Raw genomic sequence first — 25,893 nt, forward strand, 5'->3', positions numbered from 1 at the left:
GATGGATAATGGATAGATGAGTGAAAGGATGGATGAAGGGATGGATGAGTGAAATGATAGATGAAAGGATACATGATGGATAGGTTTGCAAATGGTTGAATATGTTTGGATATGGCTGGGCTTACTTATATACTATTGCGCGACCTCCTCTGATGTGTCTGTAAAACTTACCTATTGTCCTGAAGTTGTGTCCTGAATTTTGACCTCCTGTCCTGAATTTGTGTCCTGAATTTTGACCCTTTGTCCTGAATTTTTACACTCACCGTCCTGAATTGATACCAATGCCAGTTGGTCGCCCTAGTTATTGCATATCCGAGGTCCACGGGAAAATCGTCAAATAAAGAGATTTTGCGGTTTGGGGAACGAAATCCTCAGCAGTTAACGAGTTAAACTACGAAATATACTCAACTACTGTCTGCTTGGCAGACTGAGGTCGTGCAGTAACAGTTCCATACAAAACGTTTTTCTCTATCGGTCAGTGCAGCCCACGTTAACTTCTGCGCTGGGACTGCTGTTGCACCGTCTGAGTTTGATAAAAAAAGCCTTTCCAGGAAGTTTGGGGAGGGGCGTTTTTATACTGTCTTGGGACACTTTACAGACTGTGAACTAGAGGCAAAAGCGAACCGAGGCAGCGCTGCTCCGGGTGCCCGCCGAAGCTTTCCAGGGATCCGCAGCCACGCGCTGCAGGGAAGCAAAACTTACCCAAGAGCACCTAAGCCCCACAGCCTCGCGCTGCAGGGAAGCAACACTTTACCCAGGAGCAGCTAAGTCCCACAGCCTCGCGCTGCAGGGAAGCAAAACTTACCCAGGAGCAGCTAAGCGCCACAGCCTAGCGCTGCAGGGAAGCAACACTTTACCCAGGAGCAGCTAAGTCCCACAGCCTCGCGCTGCAGGGAAGCAAAACTTACCCAGGAGCAGCTAAGCGCCACAGCCTAGCGCTGCAGGGAAGCAACACTTTACCCAGGAGCAGCTAAGTCCCACAGCCTCGCGCTGCAGGAAAGCAAAACTCACCCAGGAGCAGCCAAGTTTGAGGCGGGAGCCGAACAGAGAGAGCAGCATGCTGCTCATAGTGTTTTTAAATGCAATTGTTACCAGGCTTCTCTTCATGCTGCACTCGCTGCTTGCCGTGTGGAGGGTGACGGAAGTCAAGAAGGATAAAACCTACTGGCTCCTGGGACTGCTCAACGTTTTCCTGTGCCTTGAAATGATCCTGACACTGAAATACAAAAAGGGCAGAGATTTGAAGTGGTAAGTCCTTCTACGCCAATGCTTCTTTCTTTCCACCAACTCTTCAGCCCATATCCAGTGAGTGTTTCTGCCGAAGTATGTGTTTTTTTTGGCTGTAGGTATGACATGGGTGGAAGGTTTAGTTTGGGTTTGTACAATAAATCCAGTTAGTGTGTTCGGTCTTGCTATTGCAACAGTGTGTTTTGGAGGCGTTTTGTGATGTCTGCATGGCAGGTATTTTTTGTTTATTTACTCTTTGTCTACTACAGACACCCGCGTATTTGACTGATTTTAATGTTGACTCATTCAGTGGTATTCATTAAGTTGACTAACATAAGACAACCTTCACTTTGCAAATACTCAGTATGTTATGTGATGTTATGTCATTTTTTTGATGTTACAATACCTCGAATCCCGCAGCACCTAACATCTCTGATAAGCAAAAAAAACATAAATGTGAAAGGTTACTGTACTTGACCACTGTCTGCTCCGCTGAGGACCTAATCTACACTTGGGAAATGGATAGCATGTTGTACTCGTTCGCCCATCACAGTTTATTAGCATCTAAAAAGTTACAAACTAGAATTATTACTTACAAAAAATCAACAGTAATTTGCTTTTCTGTGTTCTTTTTTCTGATGTGGTTGTTCATATGCATTGCTGTACTGTACCCATTTGTGTTACACACTCACATCGTATGTGATCTTTGATGATGTAGAGCAATGAAGACTAGACCATGGTTTGTGTATTCTGTGATATTCAATTGGTCCACTGTTCAGGGAGACAGTGGTGCAAGCCAAAAGAAAGGTGTGTTGGGGCCAGTGTCTGCCTCACGTGCCAGCACCGTCTGGCATCAAACTAACGTCACTTGGTACATACTGGAAACCAGTATAACGTTCCATCTTCAACAGCCACGAAGGAAAATTAAACTCATTCCAACTGAAGGGAAGCGTGCTTCCGAAAAGCTGCTATCTTACAGTAGTACTTTGTGAATGAATGAGCTGCAAAAATGAATTGTGTGAATAACTGTTATAGTGTCCTGCTGATTTTTAGACAGATGCAAAAGGAAAAATGTTTCATGGGACAAAACCTGTTTCATAGAGTTTTATGGTCCTTGCCTCCAGGGCTCTGATATATGGCCTGTAAGGGGTCTCCAACAATTTCTGTAGTAAGAGCTACCTATGCTCAGTGAAAATCTTCCAGAGTTAGTAATATCACTAGTGGAGTAATTGTGACCACATCAGGCAAGATTACATTGGCAGGGACGCAATTCAAAACAGTGATCTCCTCAGTGAACCAGACGGGGCTTCCAGCAGTAATGCAAAACGGATGTATCAATGTGTCATGTCTCTATATGGATAATACATAATAGTCATTGCGTAATGCCCCTGGCACAAATATAATAAGCCTACCCAATGCCACATGATTTATCACTCAAATATTAGCTTTAAATAAAACATAACATGTGGATTTGTAAAGCACATGTGCGTGCTGAAGGGTATATTGGCACCAAATTAATATATGTTTATCCTTGCCCAACTCAATGGTTGGAATGTGTGTATTGGAAATTCAACTGAAAATTCAATTGCAATTTTTCTCCGAACATCAGTTTATGAGTCCTGAAAACGCACACATTTTCATCTCAAATGCACGCTTTTCGGTGTTGGTAATTATTTATCATTTTAACCAAGAAAAAGCTTCTAATTTAATAATCTGGGTTGCATACTGGAGAGCTACTTACAGGTCGCTGGAGAACCTGGGCTATAATCATATCTATATAAACAATTTATATAATAGCTTAAAGAAACTCTAATATATCTGCCCAATGAACATCAGAGGAGGGTCTGTCAACATTTGGTGCACTGATTTGATCCCAGGTATGATTGTATTGCATTTGGTATTTATTAAGCAATTTCCAGACTCTTTGCCAGACATAAAGCACTTCCTGGGTGGTCTGATTACATAGTACATGTCACAAGAGTGTGACGTGCTCTGATTTGCATCAGTAGCTTGTGAGACATTCTGAGTGCAAGGCTGAGTTTTAATTGTGATACTTCTATAGGACACACCTAGCTAGAGAGCGGTGGAGCACCATATATATTGTTGGGAGTAGAAACAAGGATGAGTGTCTCATGTTGTCCTTGAGGCGAGACAAGGTGGTCCTTGAAGAGATTTATTTTGAGCTCCTATGTGGTTTGAGTTCCTGTATGGAGTGCTGAAGTTTGGTATCGGGACTTATTTAGTTCTCAATTGAGGGTGTTGCGAGTTGGTTGAAAGCAGAGCTGGATCAGCGGAAAGAGAAAGTTGTCACACAAAACGCCATTGATGCAAGGCAGGAAGCTTCCACAAGTAGCAGAGCTAAGAGGGCTTTAAATGAGGGGATCTTATCACAATCTCTAGGCTAGACGATGTTGGGGACCGCCATGACACTTTAAATCCTTTCAGACACTGTCGGGGGCATTTGGACTTCACTGTTTCCAATTCTTCTGTTATCTTCAATTAAAGACATATTTTTGTAAAATACTGAGTAGAATTTGCAGAACACCCCAAATTTAGGTCTCTAAATGCCAAACTTTACAGCAGATCTATCAGGTAGACATGGGGTATCATAATTATACTGTCCATTAATAGTAAATGAACCAGACAAGCTGGCAGCCTTGTGAACCTGCTGGGAGAGGGAATAGGGCCCCAAATATGACTAGGATTGGACGGAGGCTAAAATGACTCCTCACAAACTTGCTACGGTGTCGTGCCCTTCCTTATCCAGTGTAAGGACCAGCACAGGGACTGTTCTGTACTCACTTTATTGATGAAAGTGGGAAAGACCAAGAAATCATCCTGCAGGAGAATCAGGGCAGAAGAGTGCAGAGTTTTCTGGAGATTAACTGCTTGTGATGGTCAGTAGAACGTGCATAGGCACAGGTTTTATGTAACCCCATAAAGTTATCCTCACAATTAGGCATACTGTAAATAACGGGAAATGGGATGGTGGACGCTGTGCATGCTTACTACCGGGGATAGGATGCCTTCTGTGCAAAAGACCCTTTGGACGACATTGGCCTTGCGAGAAAGCCCCACCTTACACAAAATGGATCTATGAAATGAATTTATTTGCATATACGGAAAAGACAATATATCAAGCAAGGGTATGCCTGAAAAAATATCTAAAGATTTGGGTACCTGGTAGGAACACTCCGGTTTGGCGGGCGATGGCCCTCGGTGTGTTTTCGGGCCAGTAAGATAGCAAACACTACGGTGTTGGGCGTCGCATTGGCTTAGAAACAGACAGCGGGCCAGCGCTTCTTGATTCATCGACGCAGGTATAGTCAGGGAGAGCTGCAATAGATGTGTGGTGACACTGCACTGATTACGAATATTAAGAGAATTTTAGCGCGTTGACTATTATGAGGACTGATTCGGACACTGCTCGATAGATGAAGGATATTTTGCCCCCATCCTTCTCTCTTTGGCATATGTTCATATATCCTTCATACTTGTAAAGTCCTAAATAGGCCTTATGGAAGAGGCTAAAAAGAGTAGACTAGTCCGTTTTGTGCTTTTCCTCATTTTATTTACAAAAAATTATCCTACAGATAGTTTCAACCACAAACTTTCGAGACCTAATACCATTCCTCGAAGGGGTCGAGATTAATATATTTTAGAAACTACCAGGTGGGCTCTTTTGGAAGATTAATTAGGAGACACATTTAACAAATCTCTAACAAGAACTTAATGTTACATGGGATTTGTTTTGTCTGTATATCAAATGTTGTGCCTGTCCTGTTTTATGTACTTCATGCAAATATCCTTAATGCATATCCTTAATTTATTGCTCACAGTAAGTAGAAATACTGTACGGCAAAATGAAAAAAGCAAACTAAGTTGCACAAATAATTAAAATGTAAATTGATACTTGTATAGCGTACTACTTACCCGCAAGGGTCTCAAGGCGCTTGTACGAATACCGCTGTGGAACCCATCCTGGCTTTCCCTGTGAGGCGTCCACTCCTGGGCACCCCCAAGGTGGAGGCCAGGCATCCTTAGCGTTGTGGGGGCCGTTGTGGAGATTAAGCAAGCTATTGCCCAGAGTTGCAGAGTGGGACTCTATGATTGGAATAGGCACCGAGGCGAGAATTATCATGTCCGTGGAATTTTTTGAGCCCAAGATCCACCGAGGCAGGTCATTGAACCCTGGTCCCAGGCTAGACCTCTGCTTCAGGGCCTGCCGCTCTAATCATTGAGCCACACTTCTCCACTAATTCACTGCATGTTACAGTAGTTAGCAACTCCACTATTGTTGAATCCCTTCAGAGATAAACAGAAGCGCTTATCGAGTACCCCCTCATTGTTTCAGGATGGAGGTACTAAGCATGTCAGTTGAATTACAGATTTCTGTGAAGCCCAAGAAGGAACCAGATATTACACTATCTGGGCCAATGATGGTGGCGTTCAACCTTTTGACAAAGAACAGTGAGTGCCAAGAAAATTTTATTTTAGGAGGAGGTCACACACTTTTGAAGAAGAAAGTGTTTGAAAGTGTGTCCTCCAAACACAGTGACTGCTCAGTTCACCTCCTCTTTTGGGGTTGATTTTATGTGTTAACAGTGGCGGCTCGCAAATGTAAAGCTGTGGGGCGGGGCGGGGGGGGGGCAGGGCTGGGTGGGGGGTAATGGAGTCCGACATACGATGGCAAAGGTGAACGTAAAGAAACAAATAAATATCTGCCCTCATATGTCCGACTCTACTACCCCCCACCCAGCCCCGCCCCGCCCCCCCCTCACCACCCCGCAGTGTTACCCACCACTGTGTGTTAGGCATTTTGGCACTCTCAGTCATCATTCCCAAATCCTTCATCTGAGTGTTAGCTTCCATGCAAGGTGAGTAGCAGCATGGCAGGCCAGCAGAACTTTAGCCTAGCATGAAACTTAACGCAATGTTACAGGAAACTTAGATTTCAAGCACATCTATTCATATGAAGTCCTTCAATGTCCTACCAGTGACCTCTGATCTATATGTTCAGTCCATGCCAGTTGAGCTGGAGCCCACTGCCACTTACAATCAGGCCATCTTGAAACCTTAAGATGTTTACACTTAGGGTGGACCATGGTTCAACATTTTGAGGTAGGGGAAGGCCTGTCCTGCTCCCTGCTCCCTGCATGCACTGTAGCACTGGTGGCTAGGTGTCACTCAAAAAATGGTCCCCAAGGTAGGACTTGTAGGACACTTGTAAATCCCCTAAGATATTCCATGAAGAAAACAAAGAAGAAACAAGGATGGATAGTCTTTGAGTTTTTCTTTTCTGTAACAGCATCCATTCTTCATCTTGCTCTCATCAGTTTTTGGGATTCGCTATGATAAACCCTCACAGCAGGTGCACTTGAGATGGTCATGATAATCTTTCATTCATTAATTCCGATGTTCACAATCATTAATGTGCAAATCCATACAATGATTGCCAATGTTATCTTTCATTGCAAAAATACATAAAGGGTCCCTGTCACATAGGCTACTGGGCTAAATTAACTTAGAAGGGTCAGTAGACATCACCCTGAATGCAGTTACTGTTTCCGAAAACTGCTGTTATACTGCTGGTAACAGGATATACGTGTACAGGTGAAAGAGGTACTCTTCTTAAAACTACTGGGTTTCATATGAGCTACTAAAAATGAACCTGAGGAACACTAGACTTGCATTTTGGGATTCCAGTAGAATACAGGCCAAAATATAAAAAAGCTGTGAAACCTCTATGGGTAAAGGAACAAAATGGTTGGTTGGAACCTTTGGCACATCTAGCTGGGAATTTTCTTCAGCACATCTATATTCAAATTAATTTAGAGACAGAAGCAACTATGAAGTAGGTTCAAATCAGTTGTTTCTATTAAATAGCAAAGATGCTTGAATTTGACCCTACTTGTGTCAGAGAACATAATGCGAAATCGAACACAGTCTGTTTAAGTCTGTGTATTTAATAGTTTATGAGTTATTTAAACCTAATTTTCTTCAGAGTATTTTTGAAATATTTTCATACATAAAATTAATAGAAATAAAGTTGTCTGCAAGGATCTCATCTTACTATTGGTTTTGATTTTAGCATGATCTGCTAAATAATATTTGCAATTCTCACATGTTCACATATAAGTGCATATGCCTAAATCATATTTCAGTAGCATTGCTGATGGTCAGTCATCAACATCCTTCCAACCAAGTGCACACGATGGAGTAGCTTTCTATCTGTCTGCTAATGCATTTTAACACCTTGTCAGGAAATGAAGCGCTATCTGGATGCACGTACAGTACAATGCAATACAATAAAATATTGAAATCCAAACATGTAACCACTTAGAACATGACTTGAACTACCTGTAACATGGTATTATGTATCTCCTACACCTTATGCTTCCTGTGAGTTGCCTTCCAATATCAGAACTATAACCAAGTTGTCTTTTCTAGGTGGTCACCTCATCATGTTTTGCATTTTCTTGCCCCCGTGTTTTCTAGTTTGTGGACTTTATGCACTGTTACACTGTCGTCTAATGCCACAGTGCATGTCCTCTGTTCTTAAAATGTTATTATAAGGTTGTTTTCGCTCCATTGGTGTACTGATTTAATTAATTCTCCAGTAAGGACATTGCAGGTTGATTCAGAAACTGTATCAGTGGACTGGAAGTTAAGTATCACATGTGGGCTGCAATATGTTTTTACACTGCCCACATGTATGACAAACATGTAGGGCTCCAATTGGTACATTTGTTCTCCAGATGGACAGCAGCTTTCAAGCGCCATAGTAAATCATGGTAGGAAAACGTGATTTTGCATGAGGAAAACCTATTTTATGCATTTAAAAAGTGGATGTAGTGTGCCTTGCAAGCTCAAAGAGGTTGGTGCCTAATGTTTAATTACACAAAAGCTGTTTTTACTGTGTAGATATAGCTACATTTTCCATTAACTGGCTTAGCTATTAATAAAAGAATGATTTTATAACTCCGTGAATTAGCCCTAGAGAAATAAATTAAATTAAAGTGGGCGCAGGAAATTCTCAGATTACTGGATACAAAACAGTATAAGACTGACACCGCAACATCACCTCCTCAAATACTTCTGCACTTGAGAGAGAAACATCTCAAAAGAAAAAAACCTTTGCCTGAAAGCTTAAAGAAAGAAGAATCAATGACTCCTGGCTACCGCTGGCATGCAGGGTTAGGAACTGCTCTGGAAGTGTCAAGTGGTTGGCCTCCTGTTTCGTGCCACAGAGACATAAAAAGCAGAAGCCTTTGTGACTCCAAAAATACTCAGTTGCCCACTGTGTTCTGGACCTGCATGATAGAGACCTGGTGCCCAGAAACCTGCTCTTAGGACTTGAAGGCTTAATGGACCAAAAAAACAATTCTTATACTGCCTTCAGCCTTCAATCCTCCCTCTACTCAGGATGTGAATTTACAGTCAGAGCCTCTGACTTTGGAACTGGGGCACCAGGTTCAATTATTGGTGTTGGCTGAACATCCTGTGATTCTGGGGAAAACACTTTCTCTCCCCTGTACCAAGAAAACATTTATATGCCCTAATTGGTGCTCCTTTAAAGCGCTTCAGTACCTTTGGGTCAAGTTTGCGCTATATAAAAACTGCACAAAGAGGTTAAAAATAAAGCCTCAACATAATGAAAGACAAATAGATGCCCATTTAGTGGATCATCTGTAGAAAGTGAAACCAGAAAATCTGGATAAATACTGGCTTCCCCCTTTAAATTGTGTGATTTTAGCCAAATGTTTTATTTCACCAAAGCTCCATGTTCTTCATCACACATGAAAGCACTTTAAATATCCGAGTTCAGAATACCAGTTGTAGAAAAACCTATTGTGTTTCATTTAACAGTCTGTAATGTCACTCTATAATTATCTGGGCAATGTACAAGATTTACATGACTTCTGTCTTGCCTCTTAGTTCATTAATGGTTAATGTTTAAAAATTATTACTTTTAAAAAAGCACTTCTCCGTGCAGTGCTATAATGTGACGTATTAATGTAAAAGCTTCCTACATAACACAAGCATTACACTGGGCAGGGTTTATGTACACTGCCATTTAAACAGAACGGGAACCACACTGCATCATTTATGCTGCCTAACCAGAGTAGAAAGAACAACTGCACCAAATGCCCAGTGCAAGCATGGTGCCTGCAAAAATGTACTGGTGTAAAAACTCTGTTCTTTCAGTGCAAATATCAACCTTGCTATAGTCTGGTAAAATGCCCTTGCACCGATCAATCTCTAAATGCAAAGCTGAAGCACTGGGTGCAAAGGTCATGGAACATGGCCCAGACCGTTCCACTCTATATAGAGAAAGGATGCTTCTCACTGCTCCACAGCAGTGTTAAGAAATGTAGGCATGCTTCAAACACACTAATCGTGTTCTGTGTAAAGTGATGAGCAGCACAGCTCACGCGTAAAGCATCCAAGCTGTAGCGCATGTGGGTGCAGACCAGAGGCATAGCTAGAGCTTGTGGCGCCCGGGGCTATCCCTCAGATTGTCGCCCCTGGGGGGGGGGGAGGACGCCAAGCACTTGAAAGAAGTCCGAGAGACACGTAGTATCGCCGCTAATAGTTACCTCGATCATGCAAGTTACATGCACATACATGACACGGTCCAAGGCTACACAGTTGAATACACCGGTGACTGGCAGTACAAAAGAGAACGCACAGACTGCATGATCTATCTGGGGACTCAGAAAAACCGCATGTGACATCCATCAGAGAGATGCGTGAACAATTACCTGGTAATCCCCACAGCACAATACAAACATGCACATACATGACACTGTTCAGGGATCCATCATCTACAGCTGACATTAAATGACCATTCATCATGGTCCCCCCATGAAAGCAGTGCACTTTGTGATCTGCATGGTACATGTTCTTTGCAGCAGGCACATTAACCCTCTGTGCTACCTTTCCAGGAGTCAACCCTTCTACTAGACAAAACTCCGCTTTCTCTCTAGTAAGAACATTAATCACCGAAGTTTTCATGACATTTTTATTGTTTCTGAAAATTGCTGGAAGCCAGGAAGGAGGCAGCAAGTTTTTTGAAAACCATAATATACTTGCAAACACTACGCACCCACCCGAAATAGGTAGCCAGTGCGGTCACACCGGTCGCACCGCCCTAACCTGCTCAAGGTTCATGTGACCTCAGTGACAGAGTTACAGGGACTGGATCACTGTTGCTCTAGGGTGTGCTGCTTCGTAGGCCTGCCCGCAAGACTGGAGATGAACTTCAGTATGGATTGTGGTGGACTGGCCTTCAAGGTTAACCCACAATTGACACCACTAGGGTACATCTGCTTGTGCTAAGACATCAAGCCTTTTAAGGGCAAGTGGGGCATTCTAAGGTCTAGCATGGGACTATGCTCCCTCAATAGAGTGGTCTGGTGGACTGGTCATGAAGGCTGAACCCGGTTTCCACAGTTCCAAATTCGACAGCTCTGGCCATAGTGCCACATCCTCTCCCCCACTGAACACCATACTGCCCACAGCCCCTCTGAGAGAAAATCACACTGCCTTTGGCTACAACCTAATTGTGCCCGCTATAAACACTTGTATGTGGCTCAATTCAAATTATGCACTTGATAAGAGTAATATGCTGCCTAAAAAAAAAGTAAAAGCAAACACTCATAGGGAATGTAAGATTAAGTAAAGCATGTGAAATGTAAGCAGAAACAACATGGTTACCTTAACGATCTCTCACTCACTATTCAGAAATCAGCGAGTGGTTTTACCTGAAAAGTTAAAGGACATGACTACAGGGCCCTGAAGGGAACCATTTCAATGTCCATTGCTTATATCCTTACAAAACGTAAGCAGTGTGGTTTAAAAAGACCACATCCAATAACACAGAGCCATGGTACACATTTTGTTTTCCAATCCACCCATCAACCAGGTATTGCAGTACCTCCAGGAATGGTACATTTCTCTCCATCCCGCTGCACTTTGGAATAGAAAAATGTCAGAAAAACGGCATTTCCCGCAAGAGTGTTTTTCTTTTTTGGATCCATTTCACAGGGAAGCAACTAAATGAAAGAAGGAAAAAGAGGTTGTCGGTGGCGGTGCGTCCATTGGGGGCATTCGGGCGTTGCCCCCCCGCCCGCAGCTCCCTCGGCGTCTCTGAACTTAGTTTACTTGGCTGTCATTGGGTAGCGCTCGCGCACTTCACAAGATTGACGGCCCTGGCTGGGACGGACCAACAACATTCCACTGCAAGCATTACGGTTGCAGCGGCAATTGGCAGCACAGCACTGCGGGCGCAGTTACAACTGACAAGCAGGTCAGGTGCTCTTTCCCGCTTGCTTGTTCCACTTTCAAACAGGGCCGCACGGTACTGGTGGCCCGTTGCAGCAGCCTTTATAATTTATTTGGGGACACTCACTGACACTATTGTCAGTCACAGTAGTGTCAGTGAGTGTCCCCCCAAAAATTATAAAGGCCGCCGCAACATGCCACCAGTGCCGTGTGGCCGCTCCCAAAATAGTGCCGCCTGGGGCGGACCGCCCCCACCCCCCCCTAGCTACGCCACTGGTGCAGACATCTAGGATACACCAGTCTGGCCAGAGGGATGCGTGACACGCAAACATAAACTGCTCAGAGGTACAGCATAATTTCCCTTACACAAGGCCACATTAATTCCTTTGCTTCTTAAAGGCATGGGGGGATTAAGTGGTTTGCTCAGAATCACAGGATGTTGAACTGCCACCAGGAATCGTACCTGCTTCCCTAGCATCCAAAGTAGGCAACTTTTGTTGTTAATGCCACATCCTCTCCCGAAAATCTCCCTCTTCCTACTTGTAAAATATTGGCATTTATGCTTCGGAGCACAATATTTATTTCACTCTGTCTAATCACCAGCAAAGCGAAAACAACTGTAGACTGAACCCACGCACTGAAGGGAAGTCAGAGTTCAAAAAAGTAGATGGGCAATCGATGACTGATTGTGCAATAACCACACTCCACGTTGTTGTTTTAGGGCAAAAGACTATTTATTAGGATAGAGTTGCTAACATTCTATTCAACTCCAAGTCCACCACTTTCTGTGCTGAGCTGATTTGGTAGCCCTGGGCTCCTCCAGGCCCCCAGGGGCCACTGTGTCTTCCTGCTGTCCTGATGATGCCTCCCCTGACCCCCTTCACTGGGCTCAGCACCAACCACTTTCGATTTCTTGAGGGCAGGGCCAGAAGGCCCAGCCCCCAGATCCACTACATTCACGGGGGGCCCTTGCAGAGAGATCTAAGGGCCCCCATGCATGCACTGCCATGCCACCTGCCACAGGAGAAGGAGCAGAAAAAGGCGGGCCGGCATCGGCCCTGCCGCAAGTATGGCGGGGCACCTCCCCCCTCGCCTGCTCTCCCTGGTGCGGCGCGCTCCACGGCGCGCAGCAGCGGGGATTGGCTTGTGGGGGCTCCACCTTGACCCGGTAGCGATTGAGGCGCTTCCGGGGCAAGGGGGAGCAGGGGGCAGGCCAGTAATCCATGATAAAAGGCCGGGGAGCACGGGAGTCGGTCTCTTTGTCCCGCACTCCCAGGTCTGCCGCACCCAGCCTCTAGGAGGCTGTCAACCTTTTTGCCCACCCACCATCCCCTGTAGCAAAAGTGGTTGTTGTGTTATAAAGTTGACAGTATGATTTTGTTCCTTAGACATTTTCCCATTTACAGGTCATCAATCGCCGTATTTATTGCTATTCCTTGGTCAGGCGGTAAGGTCATGACTGGTGAGCAGTAAATTTAAGGTCCTTAGGGGGCGGCGCTATTCTTGGATGGGTTCGCCCAGGGGGAGGGACAAGGGGTCTCTCCTATAACTCCAGTGGCGGTACATCCGGTTGGCTGGATGGGTGCGGGGAAGGGGGGAGTCACGCTTTCTTTAGGCTGGTTGGCCACCCCGCACTGGCATGATGACGCCACTAAATGGCGTAGAGTGCAAGAGCCCCCATTTTTAACGGAGTTCAGGGAGCGTATGGGGGTAACCCGGGGGGGAGTACCCTCTCGGTAAACGGGCCCTCTGCGCATGCGAACTCCTAAGGGAGGGCGTGGCTAATTGATAAGGATCTGACACCGGTTAGAGACCTTGCCGTAGGCCCAAATAGGATACGCATAAAGTAATTAATGTATGATTATGATCCATATGTTAGATTCGGACAGGAAATACTCTGTATTAGAAATATGTTAAGGTTAGCCATCTGATATCTGTACATATGAATTGTAATCAAATGTCATGCTACGTTTCTGCGTAAATTGTGTAAATATTGTTTAATTCAATTTTATTTTGTTTTCATGTTTTAATAAATACGGCCGGAGGTTGTACGACCCCCGCCTCCAAACTCCCCTCTCATGTCCATCATTAATAGATGTGGTTTATATACACAAGGCGGGGGAGGAGGAAGTTCGGTAGTCCCAGGCCATATCCGCGCGACCTTCAAAACAACAGTCCCCGCCTGCCACTCGCTACAGTTGCCTCCCTTTCCTCACGGGGGAGAACCGAGCCGTGAGGCTCTTCTACCTGCCTCCGTGCCTAGAGATGGCTGGAGCACGCTTCACGCTCCTGCCGTGCCCTGTGCTTTGTCACCACTGCCGCAGCAACACCGCCCGACGCGGAGCGCGTCGGCCATTGCATACATACCCAGGCCTGGTCGAGCACACCAGGCCCGAGGCGATCTGCCCTTCCCGCCGCCCCCAGCATCAGTAAAGCCACCAAGACTGCCTCACCATCGGGAGACGCCATGCCAGCTTCACCGACGCTGAGCCCTCCCTAATACCAAAAATTAATAACCCTGACCTGAAACAATTATGCCCCTGTTCTGGTGGTTTTAGGCGTCAGTAGAGGCCAGATATGCATCACTCGATGTCTAAATATCACCCTTAACTCCTGCCCCTTCCTTCCCCCTAAATAGCCTATCCCCCACCCTGTCCTGTGGCCCCCACGAAGCACCCCGGGGGAAGACTGCTCTTCGACCTTCACTTCTCCCGGGGGCCGAAATTCCTGAATCTATTGAGTTGTAAGGCATATGTATGAGGTTTGCATTGGCTAGCATAGCCTGGGTAGATACTCGGAAAGATCTGCAGCACCTACAGCCAGCACTTTCTGGTGCAAACTAAACTTATAGCTGTGCCACACCTACCTTTGCATCTTTTGTGATGCATGTGGAAGCCAACAGGTTGAAACCACGTGCATCAAACCAACATGCAATGAGGCAGGCCCCCCTCCCTCGTATACATATCTGCAGTCTATACTTACCACAAGAGTCAGGTTGTCCGGTCGATGTCTCAACTGCACTGCACACAAGCAATCCACAGCACTTCCTTTCAACAAGGCCAAGCTGGCAGCTCTTGAAGAGCTCTCTCTCTGGCCGCAATGCTCTAAACAGATACACGAGGTGCAGAAGCATGTGCAGTGTATTCTGTTTACAGCACATGACACAGCCTTACAGTGCCATGAGTTAAGTCTTATAACACTGTGACGTCAGACCCTCTTGCAAAGGCTGCCACCCCTCCCTTTTTTAACTCTTTACCCTGTGATGACTTGGGAAAGGGAGGGGTGGTAAGAAGCAGCTGTAAATAATTGCATTGTCAGCATTCCGTCCATCATTTGTTTGTTGTAACGCTTTTCGCCCTAAGTGGGATGGGTATTCCCAGACGTGGGACCCGTGCTCACTACGCCACCGGAGTCAAGCTATCCTGGCTGATGACGGCTGATAGCCAGAAACCGGTCCTAGGATGCTTGATTCCGGTCCAGGGAAGACATGGCTTGGCAGTTCGGGCTGGACTGTTCCCATGAGGCACAGGGTCAAGACTGATTTGCATATGGCCATGTCTAAACTGGGGTGGCGTAGTGGGCAAAAGAACGATGGATTTAACCCAGATCTCTTGACTGGGGGAGAATGTCTGCATTGTCAGCATTCCGTCCATCATTTGTTTGTTGTAACGCTTTTCGCCCTAAGTGGGATGGGTATTCCCAGACGTGGGACCCGTGCTCACTACGCCACTGGAGTCAAGCTATCCTGGCTGATGACGGCTGATAGCCAGAAACCGGTCCTAGGATGCTTGATTCCGGTCCAGGGAAGACATGGCTTGGCAGTTCGGGCTGGACTGTTTCCATGAGGCACAGGGTCAAGACTGATTTGCATATGGCCATGTCTAAACTGGGGTGGCGTAGTGGGCAAAAGAACGATGGATTTAACCCAGATCTCTTGACTGGGGGAGAATGTCTGCATTGTCAGCATTCCGTCCATCATTTGTTTGTTGTAACGCTTTTCGCCCTAAGTGGGATGGGTATTCCCAGACGTGGGACCCGTGCTCACTACGCCACTGGAGTCAAGCTATCCTGGCTGATGGCGGCTGATAGCCAGAAACCGGTCCTAGGATGCTTGATTCCGGTCCAGGGAAGACATGGCTTGGCAGTTCGGGCTGGACTGTTCCCATGAGGCACAGGGTCAAGACTGATTTGCATATGGCCATGTCTAAACTGGGGTGGCATAGTGGGCAAAAGAACGATGGATTTAACCCAGATCTCTTGACTGGGGGAGAATGTCTGCATTGTCAGCATTCCGTCCATCATTTGTTTGTTGTAACGCTTTTCGCCCTAAGTGGGATGGGTATTCCCAGACGTGGGACCCGTGCTCACTACGCCACTGGAGTCAAGCTATCCTGGCTGATGACGGCTGATAGCCAAAAACCGGTCCTAGGATGCTTGATTCCGGTCCAGGAAAGACATGGCTTGGCAGTTCGGGCTGGACTGTTCCCATGAGGCACAGGGTCAAGACTGATTTGCATATGGTTGTCTAAATTGGGGTGGCGTAGTGGGCAAAACAACGATGGATTTAACCCAGATCTCTTGACTGGGGGAGAATGTCTGCATTGTCAGCATTCCGTCCATCATTTGTTTGTTGTAACGCTTTTCGCCCTAAGTGGGATGGGTATTCCCAGACGTGGGACCCGTGCTCACTACGCCACTGGAGTCAAGCTATCCTGGCTGATGACGGCTGATAGCCAGAAACCGGTCCTAGGATGCTTGATTCCGGTCCAGGGAAGACATGGCTTGGCAGTTCGGGCTGGACTGTTCCCATGAGGCACAGGGTCAAGACTGATTTGCATATGGCCATGTCTAAACTGGGGTGGCGTAGTGGGCAAAAGAACGATGGATTTAACCCAGATCTCTTGACTGGGGGAGAATGTCTGCTTTGTCAGCATTCCGTCCATCATTTGTTTGTTGTAACGCTTTTCGCCCTAAGTGGGATGGGTATTCCCAGACGTGGGACCCGTGCTCACTACGCCACTGGAGTCAAGCTATCCTGGCTGATGACGGCTGATAGCCAGAAGCCGGTCCTAGGATGCTTGATTCCAGTCCAGGGAAGACATGGCTTGGCAGTTCGGGCTGGACTGTTCCCATGAGGCACAGGGTGAAGACTGATTTGCATATGGCCATGTCTAAACTGGGGTGGCGTAGTGGGCAAAAGAACGATGGATTTAACCCAGATCTCTTGACTGGGGGAGAATGTCTGCATTGTCAGCATTCCGTCCATCATTTGTTTGTTGTAAATAATTGACATGCATCACCGGAAATACAGGGCTGATACAGTATGCGCCCAGGCTGCTTCCAAATGTGATGCTTTTTGCGTCGTTAGTTGGTGGTCTCAGAGGACCCCCGAGTATTGCAGAGTCGGGTTGGCAGCGGGTCTGCCCGTAGGTCGCTTAATATTCACTGCTGCCACCATAGAACTGGCACATGTGCACTAGACTATGTATCAATGAAAAACTGCCTGATGTCCATTTTTGTTATAATTAAAATAGGATGGTGATTGCTTTGTTTACTCACCATCCATAACACAAATAAGTAGAAGGGCAGAGCCCCTCTGCCCACCCCGAGAAGCCACTGCTGAGGGCTGCAGGAGTGACCAAAATAACTTTCCCAGAAGTAGGAAATCAGTGGCCCTTTTTTCCTCCTCCAGTGGAACTGGACGAGATGCTGAGGCTTGCACTTTTGGCAGGTAAGAAACCAGTTTCATTGTGCTTTCAGCTTTCTTACAGCATAGGAAACTGGTTCAATGGGACCTCGTTGTAATGGTACATCTGGTGGAGCCCTGCCTGTTTAAAACTTCCAGCTTTGATCTGCTGGTGGATTTTAAGAACAAAAAAGTGATTAAATCTGGATAAAATAATTGGACTGGGGCAAAGCAGCAAATCTATGCTAGTGATGAAGGTTCCAAAATCAGACTCCAATGGCTTCAGTGAGAGCTCAAAGACGTTGTATCATAGATCAAGGGACCTTCGATGGTTTCAGCTTTAGACAAGTGTCAAATACTATAATACACTTGTAATATGATGGATGGGACGCCTGCGAGTATCTCATCTACCAAACTCTAAATAAGTCCCTAAGCCCCAAGGTAAAAACTTTGAACAGTGTGATGAGATTAGCTTTCTCCATTGCCGCTATCCTGAAATCATGCCTAGGTCCCAGTCAACCGTGAACTGATACTTTACATTTTCTTGGCACTTTTGTCTTAACATTTTAAAAATTCGCATCTCAGGTTCTCATTATCTGATTTTTATCATTTTAATGTTTTTTGCTTATTTTGTTTTTGTCTATTTTTCTGAATAGGTTTAGTCTATTATGTTGTTTTTTTTTACTTTAAAATAGTTGGAACTAGTTGAAATTAACCCCCATTTATTTTAAGAATTTCAGATTCGAGCTCAGCATGGTAAGTTTTGTGCAGAACTGATGGAGCTGTTGTCCGCTAATCTATCAGCATTTGTAGTCTATGGTGGCCAGATGTCATGTAGTAAAGAAAAGCAACAGCATATATAGTGTTTAGTTTGTCTCATTTTACAGTAATACAATTAGATTTTTTCCATTAAAATTCCATGGCTCTGGTAATGCTCAATGTTGACAGCTCTGCTGAGAGTGAACATTTCCCGCCAAAGACTATGCAGAAGATTTTTGGGATGCGGTCACCAGGTTGATAATTTTTTTGTTCCCTTCATGTTTGCAGTTAACATAATAGAATCCATGTGTTCTATGCCAGATCGTCAAAGACGCTCATGCATATTTTTAAAGTTGAAACTTTTACCATTGGCTTTCTTAACAACATTACAGCCATAACCTTCTGCTGCTCTACAGAAAACAGTAATAATACAAAACACTGATGAGAAGATGCATTGGAGTGCTGCTGTATAAAACACAGAATGAATTAAATAGCATGATTGAAAAAAAACATGTCAGCGGCCCTAAGCAGATGGATAGGAGGTATTTGCTCCCTAAATTGTCCCTCTCTGTCCAGGTAAATCTCAATCTTTGGATCACTTTTTTTGTACTAAATATACAGCCACCAGGAGAGTTTGGCTGTTCCTAAGCTGCTGTACTTTATCTCTGAGGCAACTAAAGGAGACAGAATCTTAAAGTGTGATACTACATCTTGGCTAATGTTTGCTGTGTCAAGATATTTATTATATGCCTGTCGGATGAGAAGTAAAAATTGTTTTTTTGCATTAGGGCCATAAGTGGGTATTGGGATACAAATTTTAAAACATTGATTGTCCATCTGTATATAATGAAATTAATATTTGTATTGCCTTTTTTAGATATAGGATTGTAACATGTATGCACAATCACTTCACAGAAATAGATTGCTATTGCAGCAGGTTAACTGGTTGATAAGTCCCAGAAGCATATATATTTTTATTGCATGATAAGGTTTGGAAACCATGCAACTGCTGGGTTTATCATTAATTCTTCGTATGTAATAAGATGTATGATCTGAGTTTTACCTTGTATTTTAGTGTTTTTTTATCTCCTCTTATTGATGTTATTGTTCTTCATGGTTTTATTTTTTTTGTACTTTTATGGTTTTTAATCAAAACTAAATTAAGGTTATTAATATTACCAGGTATAACAACAAAAGAAGGGCCTGTATTTTACCAGTAGTGGACACACTGTGCATCTATACTTACATGCATGCATAAACATTCAGGCATAAAGATGCACACACAGGTATGTATTCACTCATGCACACACACAAAGACTTGGAAACAGAAGTCTTAGCGTTTTCTTTAAATATGTACCTACCATTCATGGATAGCTCTTGTGATTGCTTCAACTCACTCTCATCCTCCAATCCTTCACAGTGCCCCTTTTTGCACTTCCAATAACATGGCAGACCGAGCAATGCAAGTGTTTGACTCTGGACCAGTCTCAATGTAAGCATGGTCAATGGAAAGAAATGAACACTGATGTACTGTGTTCTGCTAGAGAACTGTATTTTATGTTTTTGGCCCCTCATCATAAACAGCACACTGTTCATCAGCTCTCCATACACTCAAAGTGCACATGTCTATTCGGTTAAGCATGGGCCCTTACCGACTTTAGCAGTGGTGGCACCAGGTGTGACAATATTTGTTGACAGTACTCCTCCCCCACAATGACCTCATTCTTCATAGATTCCCTCCCTATCACACTTCAATGGTGCCTCATTCCCATTTCAGTGTAGAGTGTCAGAGTGCTTTTACATCACAAACTTATTTCTTCAGAGACAAAGTGTGTATATCAATGTAGAGAAACTGTTACTTAAGAAAATGAAGACTACAAGGTGTAAAAGTCACTTGTCACCTATATTGGTGGGGATTATATGCTAAGGGCGCTTGGTCTGGAGAAACCAAGGGGGCAGATGTACAACGTTTTCAGCTGTGTTGACTGAAAAGGAGACAGTACAACTGCACCATATTTAGTAAGATTTGGTGCTGTTCCTCTCTCCTCTAATGCTGATAGACCTCAGGCCACTTTCAACAGTGCGCACACCTGTCTACCATAGTACAAGGGTATGTGCATGATGTCAAGCATAGGTTTTATACTGTAAGGGTACCTTGTCCCACACAAATCAATACACTTCAACAAAGTTTAACACCATTCCACTTTGTATCTGTGTCATTCGGCGCAGCACACATGCAAAGTTAGAAAGTTTGGGGAAAATAAATCTTTTCTTCAACTTTAGTCCTGCCTCAATGAGGTGTATTTTTTATGCAAATCCCTTTCTATCAAAGTTAGTAGATAAGAATTGGCGTCAAAATCTAGAGGTAGGTGCATGGAAACATCCATGTACCACCTATGGTACACCTCCTTGACGCAAAGTAGCACATTGTGTCACTTTAGGGCTACATTCCAATGCAATTCAGAATTTGCGTTGGAAAGCAAACCCCAAAACATCACTTTGCTCCAGTTTTGCACCAATTGTGTTGTGCAAACAGGGTGCAAAATGTTAGTAAATTTACTCATAAACTCAAGATTTGATACTTAACTCAATGATGGGCGGCGTGATACTTATAATACCTAAATGAGCCTTTACTAGCAACCTTAAAATACCAAAAGGTTGAGGAAAAACAAGGTTATGAACATATCATATGCTTGCAATTTGCATGCAGCGCTTTGAAGCCAGATCATTCTTCAATGCCCTATGTCAGAATGATTGCAACTTATGAACTCAAGCAGCAAAATTATCTCTATGACAAAGCAATTACTCACTGAGCTATCTACATAAAACACTTACCTGTGCTCTTTATGTTACACATGAGTTTCTGTGGGCTCATTAAACCTCTCTGCTACTTTATCATATCTAACAACTGTTACTAAACAAATCAAAGATTTATAAACCATGTGCATTTACCACCAGAGTTATCATGCCATTGTCTTTATTAACTAGAAAATGCAGAGCACACAAAGATCTCTGCAGGTTGCTATAATCTCACCTCAGCCTGTCATGCAAATGGCACCCCCACAAACTTGATGCCTGATGCTGTGGCACCGGATGCACCACCCTAAAGCCGGCACTGACCATCAGTTATGCTCAATTTGTGCTTTTCCCACTGTCACCCTAGGGTCTGAAGTTGTGCTGATGTGGCAATACTGCACACTTTTGGAGTCTTGAAGTTATGGGGAAACAGAGGTGGGGTAACACCTATTACATGTGTACTACCCCTGGAAGCTACCACCACCTCTTTTGATATTAAACCTATCACACTTGACACTTATAACCGTATAAATGTTTAAGAACAGTTTTCTCAAACAGTGTGTTGGCAAAAGTACTTGACTTTATACCATTAAATATAGGGGCCGATTCACAGACCTAATCTGAGACAAAATCCTAAAGTTACTACTTTTGGTATTCACAGAAGGCATTTAGTAGTAGTAAAGTTAGGATTGTGTCTTGAGTTTGATTTAAGACACACTTAAGGCAGACTTAAGACAAACTTAAGACAAACTTAGACAGACTTAAGACAAACTTAAGACAAACTTAAGACAGACTTAAGACAGACTTAAGACACAAAATCCTAACTTTACTACTACTAAATGCCTTCTGTCAATACCAAAAGTAGTAAGTTTAGGATTTTGTCTCAGATTACTTCTGTGAATCGGGCCCATTTTGTCTAACATTTTGAAAGTGTACTTCTATTTACTTCTAATATGACTACCCCTAAAGAGTCATAGATTTTCTAACATTATTTTATAAGCCATCCTCAAATCTTGCATAGTTTCCCAGAGTGTTGGGTTATCAAAGAAGTTTCTGAGCAAAACATGCCACAATGGGCTAAAATATTATATTAATACATCTTTATATTTATCTTGTGCTCAGTCACTAGTGCTGAGATAATTTCTGTGAATATGGTACAGGCTGCATCCTAAGGCTTGGATGAGTAAATATTCAGTGAATCCTCTGCTATTTGACAGTGAGAAATAGACTACATTGACTATTTCTTCTGAAACTGAAATTGGAGCATATGTTTGTCTCATAGATGTGGCATCGTAAATTGTTTGGAGGTCCAACATTTTCCCTTTGACATAGCATTGGGTGTAATATTGGGCTGATAAGCATTTGGCCAAGTATACAGATTAGAATGGATCTACACCTATAATCAAGAGGACAAATAAAAGTCTCCATATTGTCAATAATACTAAAATGTATGTTTCCTCTGTGGAGTAAAGCAAGGGAATGGTGCATATTTCCCCATGTTTTACATAGGCTGAAGGATGGGTGACTGGTTCAGGTTCCAACCATGTGGTAGAAGGGGTGGTGCAGGTCTTAGCAAGTGTGGGTATTAGGTCTAGCCTACCAGATAACATAGGCTCTCTGCGAAAGACATTTGTTCGCTTACCAAAAACTTACAGTTTTCTTACAGCCCATTGATTGCTTACCATTTATTATCTCTCCCACTACCTGCTTCTTATTCAATGTCTTACCTTCCTCTTTCGGTGTTTGTCCCTCTCCTGGAGCATAGTCTCATTACAATGACTTCTATTCTTCCACTGCTTACTTTTAGGAAAATACTGTTCTCTTTTTGGAAAAGCACTCCATAAGAATATGTGTGTTATCCAGCTCTCTTTCATATGTTCTTCCCCCCACCAATTACCTGGCCCCATTCTCCATGTTACTCTCTCCCTAATGTGCTGCCCGCTGTCTTGTGTGCATCTCCCCTGCAAACGTTCCCGTCCATGGTCTCTCTTCTGCTGTCACCATCATGTGCTTCTCCCTGTTCCTTGTGTTGCTCTCTCGCCCTTGTGTGTTCTCTTACCTTCCTTCCTACCCAGCTTTAGTTTAATTTTATCCACTGTGCTCTCTGTCCATTGCTTCCCCTCACCTAATTTCACATCTGATCCTCCGTCGTCCCCCACTCCTGCGGTTCTTTTGTTAAAGGTTTTTTTAAGGCAGCCTATCTGCCTTAAAAAATACCTCACACTAGTGAAATAATTTCTTTGTTTTATAAATAAATAAAATGGCACATGAATGCGCTTTGATGATGAAACATATGCGCACATACGTCATCATGAATGCACATGCCTATGGAATGACACAGCTGGTGGGCGCATCATTGAGCCTTCATTAATTGTTTTTTCTTTTATCCCATGCTCCTCCACATTAACAGAAATAACTTTTGCTAATGCTGTGCAGCATTGGCCCACATCATTGTGTGAATCAATAGATCTAAAATGTGTGCCCTATGGGATTTGCCAGTGCTTATTGGATTGGAGACCTGTTCCTACTCATTTTTCATTTAATGGCTTAAGAAGAAAATACTAATTCAAGCCATATGCTATTTTTGACAATAAGACTACTCCCTTTTCATTTAATGGCTTAAGAAGAAAATACTAATTCAAGCCATATGCTATTTTTGACAATAAGATTAATGAGGGTTGAATTTCTTCAAATGCACTTTAGATTGCTGCATGCTCTTTTAGAAGAAGATATTTTAAGTGTGAATCCTATATAGTGTGCTTCCATATATACAAACAGAAACCTGAATGCAATCTTGGAGGTAAAAACAAATGACCAAGAATATCATATATCTAGACTGATGATCTGAAGGGTTGTATGAGGGTCCCTGATTATAACTGCACTTCCCCTTATTCATCTGTTCATCCAGGCTCTTTCCTTCATTAACGTAAGGCATTCAAATGTGAATGTTTCTTACATCTACAGGCTTAAGGTAGGACAAGTCTGAGGTTTTCTATTTTTAGGTAACTTGAGAATTAGGGGCTAGTCTGGAATATTAAACCGGCAAGGTAGATGAAAGTACTAAAATGTGCAAATCTAATATCTAATGACCACTAAAAAAAAACTAGAAATTCTACATCAGCTGTTACTTTTCACTCTATGTTTGTGTGCTTCAAAATAGATATTTTTAATAGAGCAGCCTGGTCCCATCACCCAGTACAGCATGATTCACTAATAATGATTAAAAAAGGTCTGTCAAAAATGTTTGTGAGGCCTTATATTATGGTTATAATATCATGCTGAGAGAATCCGTCACAAAGATGTTCATTGGCTAAATGGTTCAAAGGAGAGAGGCTTTAAAAGACGTCTAATATTTTAAAAGTTTTCCAATTTAAGAGAAGAGTGTCTCAGGAAGTGGATTACTATGGGTTCAGATATATAATCTCAACAAATACTTTAGGAAATCTGAAAAAACTCTTTCATTCCTTGATATTTCTTGAACTTTTATTGCCATGATTACTTGCATGCCCTGATAGTTTTTATTGCCCCTTTCTTACTGCTTGAATTTAAACCCTATGGATCTATGCAAGTCCAAGCTAAGATATCAGTAGGAATTAATTGAAGACAGAATACACACCACTGTTATCAATTCTGACAGGTTGACCAAAAATATACAATCTTCGATCAGCATTCCCGCTTTCAGAGTAACAATTTCTTATAGCCAAAATCCAGAACACATTACCAGGCTAATGATTGCTATTTTTGAACATGCAGTTTCAGTATGGCAAACATTCTAATAAATATTCCCGGTGGTCCTCCTCTTATCTCTAAAATTTAACAAAGTTGAACTTTTGAAAATTTCTTTATCTTGGACTTCCTGAAAAGCAGATTCAAGGGCATATTTTGAGATTCCTGAATATATAGTCTGACCTAAAGGTGACTATAGCAGAGTCTCCTCCGGAGCGGCACTTATTTCAATGTATATATTACTAAGAAATATGTAAAATAGTCACAACTGTATTTGGTGGCAAATAAAAGCCATTCTGTATTCTTACCTGGAAAGAAGTGTAACTGATAGTAAGGGCTTATGTTAGAGGCCAGCACTTTTCATTTTTCCCAGCATTCTATTTACGTGATATTTCTGACTAAGGACCTTATTTATAAGTTAGTGGTAAGGATACCCTTTCACAACTGCAACAGAGTATCCTTACCGTCAACATAATGATCTGCCTGCCCAATTTAAATGCGGGCAGACCGTAGGTTTCTTTGCGGCACTGACTACTTTGTCACCACCAAAGCCAAACCTCTTCAACAGCCTGACAGAGTAAGGGCCATCAGAAAAGTGGCAAAATTGTTGGATGGGCGGACATGTAGTCGTTTTATCACTATCCGTCACCTCCAGGTAAACCCTGGCAGTGAGGGACAGTAAAATTGCAGTGATAGTGGTTCCTGCCAAAGCATTATAAATGACTGCCTGGGCATGGAGTATTTTACTTCATCCCCCTGGTGGAAAGACGGGCCATCGGCCAAATAGTAAATCAGGCACTAAGTTAACAAATGCGTCTGCCCCAGATATCTGTGTTTTAACCTCATGGTCAGAGGCTCGAATTCTAACAGAAGTACTCAGCCTTTCATATTGAGGTGTATAAAGTCAGTACCTTTTATTTGGGTAACAAACATCTGTTATCTTTCAAAAGCACCAAAACAATATCACAGTGTTCCTTTGTGCCATAGATTTCCCTTTTCGTGCTATATAATAGCTGCCTAATTTATAGAAACCAATGGAGTATTGTGGGCCTGTAAGAAATAGAAACTCAGTCTTGTCAAATCTCATTGACCTGTAATTGGAGAACATCAAAAAATGGGTGCAGTTTTCCACCCCTTCTATGAGTTAGTTTTGCTTGGAACCTCCTGAGGCTCAGCCGGGAGTAGACAGCCGTTAGCGCTTGCTGCCTAAATTCTTGTTGCTCTGTTTTAAAAACTTAAAGACCGTTTTAATCTCACTCACCCCCTCTCCTCGTCACTTGCTCTTGGTGTGCAGGCATCCCCCAGCTTAACGTGACGTACGCTGGAAGGGAATTTGCCGTCCCACTCCATCTGCTTCCCCCACGCCCAGACAGCGACACGCCCACTCCGAGGCCACGCCCCTCGCAAATTGT

At 43.5% G+C, this 25,893-nt stretch overlaps 1 protein-coding gene across 1 annotated transcript in view; it reads left to right on the forward strand.

The window, feature by feature from the left end:
- Positions 1-606: 606 nt before the first annotated feature.
- The window catches only part of TMEM26 (transmembrane protein 26), a 527,742-nt gene continuing 502,455 nt past the window's right edge, over positions 607-25,893 (forward strand). Inside the window, exon 1 of the mRNA XM_085608791.1 lies at positions 607-1,248. Coding sequence (XP_085464917.1) covers positions 1,058-1,248 — 191 coding nt within the window. The 5' untranslated portion in view covers positions 607-1,057. The remainder of the gene's footprint in view (positions 1,249-25,893) is intronic.

The sequence above is a fragment of the Triturus cristatus genome, chromosome 1_2, assembly GCF_964204655.1.
Source record: "Triturus cristatus chromosome 1_2, aTriCri1.1, whole genome shotgun sequence".
Lineage (NCBI taxonomy): Eukaryota > Metazoa > Chordata > Amphibia > Caudata > Salamandridae > Triturus > Triturus cristatus.